This window comes from Benincasa hispida, chromosome 9 (assembly GCF_009727055.1).
Source record: "Benincasa hispida cultivar B227 chromosome 9, ASM972705v1, whole genome shotgun sequence".
Lineage (NCBI taxonomy): Eukaryota > Viridiplantae > Streptophyta > Magnoliopsida > Cucurbitales > Cucurbitaceae > Benincasa > Benincasa hispida.
The window spans coordinates 76,927,032-76,934,807 of record NC_052357.1 but is presented as its reverse complement, the minus strand read 5'-3'; the positions used below and the strand labels follow the sequence as shown (position 1 = coordinate 76,934,807).

At 29.5% G+C, this 7,776-nt stretch overlaps 1 protein-coding gene across 1 annotated transcript; it reads left to right on the top strand.

The window, feature by feature from the left end:
* Window positions 1-292: 292 nt before the first annotated feature.
* On the top strand, window positions 293-2,401 carry LOC120087091. The gene is made up of 3 exons (XM_039043971.1): window positions 293-1,069; window positions 1,623-1,725; window positions 1,809-2,401. The coding sequence occupies exon 1, from the start codon at window positions 414-416 to the stop codon at window positions 1,053-1,055; it is 642 nt and encodes a 213-aa protein (XP_038899899.1). The 5' UTR covers window positions 293-413; the 3' UTR covers window positions 1,056-1,069; window positions 1,623-1,725; window positions 1,809-2,401.
* Window positions 2,402-7,776: the final 5,375 nt, after the last annotated feature.

Sequence of the window (7,776 nt, the reverse complement as noted above, 5' to 3'; positions counted from 1 at the left end):
GTACTTTCACATATTTTTTCTGTCAAAAGCATCTTAACACGTTTGCACATTCTGCCACTCTTTAATCTCGGATAAACGGCTCCCATTTTCGTCTTCTTCCTCCGGTCAATTCCTCTTCCAGCCGTTAGATCAAGATTCCCAACGCTCCCTTAACCCAACCCAACCACTCTTTAACATTACCATGGTTAAGTCAACTGACTCCACTTCTTTCCACAACTGCCCCTCATTTTACTCTTAATTACCATCTGACCCCGTTTTTTCTATTCTATAAAATCGGCCTTTGAGAATCGTTAGGTTTGCCAAATTAACGCCCCGAGGGGGCCCTTTGAGGGAAACACACAAAGAAGCCTTCTTCTTCTTCTTCTTCTTCTTCTTCTTCATCTTCGCTCTCTTTCTCTCTCTTCTAGTCTCTAATGGTGACTTCATCTTCTTCCTCGAAAACCAGATCCAGCGGCCCGGTGCTCCGGTCACTCTCGCCGGGCGGCCGGTTCTGTAACTCTCCTTCTTTGTCCTCTTCTACGTCAGCGTTTGCTTCATCTTCAAGCTTTTACTCGTCTTCTTCTACTTTCCGTCACGATGACCATCGTGATTTTCGCAGCCATAATCATCAACCTAGATCCACATCTCCTAGTCGTGTTAATGTTTATTCATCTCCTTCTCTTACTCCTTCTGTCCGTTTCTTCATCGATAACCGTTCGAGTTCTCCGAATCGATCGGTTATCGTTTCCAGGAAAAGTAGGCCGGTTTCGAACGTTAAGAGGACTTGTATGTGCTCTCCTACCACGCATCCAGGCTCGTTCCGGTGTAGTCTTCATAAAAACGTTACGAGTAGCGGTGACCATAGCCAAGCAGTGTCGTTTCCTTCAACTAGATTGAATATGTGGAGATCGGCTATGGCGAACTCGATCGTACGAATCGGCGGTGTGGAAGGCGAATTGGTGAAACGAGCATTGACTACACTGATTCGTCCTTCTTCCCATCAGCAGAGGAGGAGAGCGGCATTTCAACCTAGATCTAGTCGTCTCTCGGTCATGTCCAAAGCCGACGAAGCTTGAAATTGCAGCAGAAGGTACGGTGATGTCTAAAACTTTATGATCTCAGGTTCGATGAAGAACATCGGTTTGTGAACTTTTCTGATTAAGAATTATAGCGAAAAAGAAGCACCACACAGAGTGGATAATCTTCAAGGCGGAATCGATGGTGAAATCTAGTAGATTCAAAATTCAGATTGTGTTTGTTGTTTGCCGAGTTTGTGACTCGTGATGAGTTCAGCTTTTTATTTCGAAGCGGGACTGGGTCGGCTCGCCGAGTTTTGTACGCTGAGGGGAGGGTTCGTCAGTCGAAATCCTTCGTGGTTTTTGGCAGAGGATTGAAGAAGATTAACCGACGAATTTTTCACCTTTTGTACATATACATCATTTGCTGTGGAAGGAGAATTTCGGACATTTTTATTTTTAATTTGAGAACCAAACGAACAAAAAACAAAATTGAAACAAAAAATTATTATAATTCGAAGACTAATTATCAACATGAACTCATCTATATCATGCAACAATTTGCAAATGGTATATAACGTCGTTGGATGAAAAATATGACCCGTTCCAAATCCGTTGTGTGTGCAGCGTTGGGATTCCGTCTGTGCCGTCGTTGGCTCCGTTCGTCGTGATTTTCGTCCCGTCGTTTCACGTGTTCCGTTTACTCCGTTCCCGTTCATTCCGGTTCCAGGTATTTATTTTATTTTTCATCCATAAAGTATAATTTTTTTTATTTATTTTTGTGTCATGATTTGTATTATTTTGTTGGTGCAGAAAGTGCCGCCCTGATAAATGTCGTTACGATACATGCGCTGAATTTCTTTGGGATGAAAATTTGACCATTGACTTTTTGACTGCTTGAAGATTGAAATCATTCCTTAACGATGGCGGAATTTACTCGGCGCTGCCCCATTGGACCTTAATGACTCTGATGGAACTTTTACTAATGAGATTAAAAAATAAATTAATAAGAAATATTTTGAAATTAAAAAAATGGAAAATTAAAGATAAATAAATTTTAAAAAAAGTTAATGAAAAAGAAGAAATAACAAAGGTGATTGTGGTTTCATTTCAATATCCAAGAAAAGAGAAATCTTTAAATAAGGCGAGCAAGTCTGTAAATTTCGCAGTACAGAATTAGGTTGAAAATATTTACGTGGAGATGGAAGAAGAAGAAGAAAATAATAACTGAAAGAAGATAATAATGAGAAAAATAGAAAAAAGGACAAATACATTTCTGACTATGAACTTTGGGTCTAATTTTGAAATGTTAGATTTTCTATTTTAAAAAACTAGTTTAATTTTTATTCTGTAATTATCTTTTAAATCGTTACAATTTTATCCATTAAATTTTCAAGTTTCCTAAATTTATAGTTTATTTATACTCACCTTTATTTAATATTAATTGATTTAAACAATTTTCTTAAAAAAATAATGAATTGAATTGATTGGAGTTTTTCATTAATCACATCACATTTTTTTTTTTTAGAAAGACATCATTTTTAATATTCATTTAATGAAAATTATTTTAAATTAATTAACTTTTTTACCCAAAGAATTGTAGGTGTTAAAACCTACAATTTAAAAACAAAAATATTAAATATTAAAACTTAAAAATCAGAAAAAAAAAAATTAACTTAAAATACAATCATAGAAATTAAAAGTTTGAAAAGCTATTACCAAATTAAAACTATTTAAAAATTTAAGAGGTATTTTCTATCCTCTTTTTGTATTCAAGAAAGTTTAGGAAATGATATTAAATCTGTTGTGATTTGAAATCCGAAAAATAATTTTAAATTAATTATCTTATGTAGAATAAACAAAATTTGAAACGAATGTATTTAAAATTTCATGTTTGGATGATAATTGAAAAGAAAAAAACAGGTAAAAATTTATTAATATAGACATTTATCGATGACATGTCAATTGAAAATTAGAAAATTATGAAATCGTTCAAAATTCTAGCATCTTGACTAGAAAAGTTTTTAAGTAAAAACAGATTTGAAATAATTTCAAATTTTATTTAAAATCATAATAGAAATTTCTTAAAATCTGAATCTCTAGATAAAGCATAAATGTTTTTTTTTTTTCCTTAAAAAATAAAAAATGGGACAATCTTGAGCTGGAAATGAGTGTGATGGTTGAACAGACAAAACAGAAATGGTGATGTGGCGCGGTACAGAGTTACAGTTAATAAGGAAGAGTATTCAATTTCGAAATTAAGTGGGCCCCTCCCATCTACAAGACGGTGCCCCCGAGATTCTTGTGACCCCGTGGGAGCATCTTTCTGGACCTCCCCCAATTTTTAAATAACCATCCTCTTCATTTTTTATTTCCTTCACAAGTCTAACTCTTAAAAAACTTTCGTATATTCTAATTTTAACTTTCTTTTAATGTATCATATTTAATTTTTTAAAAAAATAAAAAAAAAATATTTTAATAATCATTCAAAATAGTTTGAGATAAATGAATTTATGAAAAAAATATTTTTAAAAATAGAAAAATAAAAAAAATTATTTACATAAAATAATAAAATTTTAATATTTTTTTTATAGAGATTATCAGTATAGACGCTGATAAAAGTCTACTAGTGTCTAATTATTTTTTTGTGTTATTTTTGTAAATAGTTTGACATTTTTTTATTTGTGAAATTTTTTCTTTATAAAATTATATTTAGGTTAAATTTGAATAAATATATATTTAAAAAAAATGATTTAGTTTGCTCATGAATATTGTAACTTCTATGTAAAGACACTCTTGAAAGTATAACAAAATACATTACTGTTCTTAATTTGAGTTAAATTTATAAAAATGTTTAAATAAAAATTATTTTTAAAAATTATTTTTTCCTAATAAATTCAAACATGCCTAAATCTTTTGAACTTTAAATTGTTATTATTATTATTATGTCTACCAATAGAGATTTGATCAATTCAAATTTTAAAGATATCAACTGGTCTACTATATACACAATTCTTTATGCTCAATAGGGGTCTAAATACTTTTTCTTTTTTAACTATTATTTTGAACCAATACAAAATAAAGAGAATAAGCCTTGGGTTCATTAGGCGGAGTGTTGAATTTGAAGGACTATCAAACACCATATTTTTAAAAATTATGAATGTGTTTGGGGCAACGACTATCCCAAAATTATAATAATCATCTTTTATTACAGTGAATATTATTTTATATTATCCAATTAGTTATAGTCAACACTATTTCAAAACTATCTTTTGTTACGATAATTACTATTTACTATAACTTTTTACTATTTTACATTCTTTTCTATAGTGTTTATTATTTTATTCTCAAACTAAAATAATTTACATTCCAAACACATACTATTATAACTTAAACTAAAATAATCTACCTCCCAAACACATTATAATAATCTAGAAGTATAATAACCAATTCATTGTCCTAACACCCAAGTTTAACTGCAACTAAAAGTTTTAAAATCTAAAATTATAATTAAATAAATTTGAGAATTTTTCTTCATCTTTAAATAATAATGTTTGACAACTTTCTTCTTACTTTTGTGAAAGCATAGTGCTACTTTTCTTTTTTCAATAGAACCATTGTGAATATGAGAACGAACTTTCAAATTCTAAGAAATAAGACAAATATTATTAAATTAAATTCACTTGGAAAAAATTACAATAAACAAATTAGGTTTGACATCTTCCTATAACAAATAATGATTAATTAATTATAACAAATAAATGAATAATTAATTTTTCTTTATAGATAAAAAGAAAGGGACAGCTGGACAGCAATTAGTGTTTTTTTTTTTTAATATTTACGTTATTAAAAAATACATCTTTAATCTCTTTCACTGAAAAGGAAATTGTTATTTATTTGAGATTTTCTGCAAGGTTATTTAATTGAGATTTTATTGTGTGGGGAGAATTGAAATTGTAAAATAATAAAAGAAGGAACACTCGGAAATAAATTAGACAGGGAACAGCAATGCCAGCTGGCGAGCTGGGTTGGGTTTCACCGAAAACGCGTTGATTTGGAACTGAAATGCCGACCACCTTTTGTCACATGATTTTCCATATCATCATTTTCATTTCTTGAGTTCATAAATTTTCAGCGATAAATACATTTCATCTCTAAAATAATGAACAGTTTGGAAAGTAGACATTGTTCTGATAAATGTTTGGGTTTTAAATATATGAAATAATTAAGGTATACGTTCAAATTTACAGGATAATTAATATTTAGAAATTAAATAAATGTATTTAATTTACTAATTTTATATATAGAAATTAAAATTAAATAATTATTTAATCAAATGCAAGAATAAGTAAAATGGTCATAATTAAATTTAATTAATTTAATATTTATTATATTGATTAATTATTTAATAACTTAAAATATTTAAAATTTTCTAATTAAAACAATATAAATTACTTTATTTATTTTAATTAATTAAAATATAAATAATAAATTTATATTTATATAGTTAAGAGAACATAAAATATTAATGATAAGCGTATTAGTTGAATTTTATTAAGTTTAAATAATAATTTATATTTAATAATTAATTAAATTTAATAGTAATAATTAATTGATATGATATTAATTTGTCAATTAATCCGACTTTATTCATCTCCTAGGTATAAAGACCCACGAATATGGAGAGTACTAAAAATTTCGTGCCATATGAATTTTAAAATTTCCTAAAAAATAATATCCCATATTTTAGAAAGTGAAATTGTGTGAAAACAACACAGATATTAAATGTTTGTATGAAATCCTATAACAATATATGTGAAACAAACAGACCTTAAAGGTTTAAATTACAAAAAGAAAATGTCACTTAAAAAATATATAGAAAATATCTATGAACTTTATCACTTGTTTTGAAAAATCCATATTCTTTAAAAATTGGAAATATTATTTATGAACTTACAAGTATTTCAAATGTATAAATTCTTTTAAATTCTAGATGAAAATTGAGAAATAAAGTGTAACGAAGGACTAAAAAGAAAATTTGGACAAACACATTGTCATAGGTCATGCCAAACACTTATGTCTCAATTTTTTTTATATAACTTATTCATCTAAAATATTTAAAAGAAAAATTATTTCAAATGGCTGTTGAAAATATTTATGAGATATAACAATATTTTAGAACTATCAATAATAGACATCGATAGACTTCTATCAGTGTTTATCAATATCGCTGATAGACACGGATAAAAGTCTATCAGTGTTTTTCGATATCACTAATAGACAAGTCTATCAGTGTCTATCAACTTCTATCATTGATAGTTCTAAAATTTTGCTATATTTTGTAAATATTTTGGTTTATTTTTCTATATTTAAAAACAATCCTAGTTAAAATATATTTTTCAATCATTGATTTTATATCATTTTAAACGTCGACTTAAAATTTTAAAGTAAAAATAAAAATTAAAGAAAATTGTGTGGAAAGATGAATGAGGAAAGAGATATATATGTGTTAGGTGAAATTTTATCTTCTTTTTTTTCCCGAAAAATAAGAGGGAACTAACCATTGGTTGGAGAATCCCACATTGGAGAATTTTGAAAAAAGAAGTCTCCCTTTTGTACTCCAACCTTGGGCTATGAGTTTGGACCCCAAGGGGTACCCATGTATTGGAGGGAGTAAAAAGTTAGACCAATGTGGGTTCGACACTCGGACTCACTCAACCTAGCTTTTGTTTTGCAGGTTCCGTTCTTTGCTCAACCGTCATTTGCTGCTGTCCTGTTCGTCGTTTGAGGGTCTTGCCGTTTACAACAATATGAAATATTATGTCCACATCTAAAATATGAATAATAACTAAGTAGAGATTTGTCAACACATTATAAAAACTCAAAAACTATAAGTTATATATTTATTATTTTTTTAGGCAAACAAACCATGATAATCAAATTTTGAGCTTAGAAGAGTCGGGACCAAATCTGAAACCTTTAGAGCTAAAATTTAATAAGGTGGCTTTTTGGGTCCAGTTGTTGGGTCATCCTTTCAGTTTTTCAGAACAAAGTGATGGCAAGAAAGATTAGGGATTCACTGGGTATCTTTCTTGATGTTGAATGTGATCAGGATGGTTTTTGTTGAGGTGACTCACTACGTTTAAAGATTCTACTGGATATCACCAAACCTTTGCGCAGAGGAATCAAGGTTCGACCATCTGAGAAATAAGGAGACAAGTGGGTCCTATTCGTTATGAAAGACTTCCAGAACCTATGTTACTGTTGTGGTTGTTCAAACCATGTCATAAAAGACTGCATGGAGAAACCTTCATTTGCAACAAATATAAACACTAAGAATCACCAATTTGGTCCATGGTTAAAATTTTAGGGTGTACCAAGAATAAATAAATAAAATTTTATCTCTCCCAAAAAGGATTAAAACGAAATCTCTACGCAAATTGGTAAAAATGTTCTTATACCTCTTAGGCTAAAAAAAAAAGACGTATAAGAAAGCCCGAAGATTATAAAGCAATCAATTCTGCATGAGATAGACCTCGGTCAACCTCATGAAAAGGATTTTATAATGGTAGTTGAAGAACCTCATAATATTATAACTACTACAATTGCTTTCCCCAACTTACCATTAGAAAAGATTGTTAACTCCATGGTTGATGGTGGTGAATCTCCATTAAGCTCAAGTGGAGAAAAAAAAAAGGAAGAAGAAGAATAAGAAGAAGAAGAAGAATTTCCCTCCTAAAGCTATACCTATGAATGAAGAAAGATATGTTATTCCAAGTAA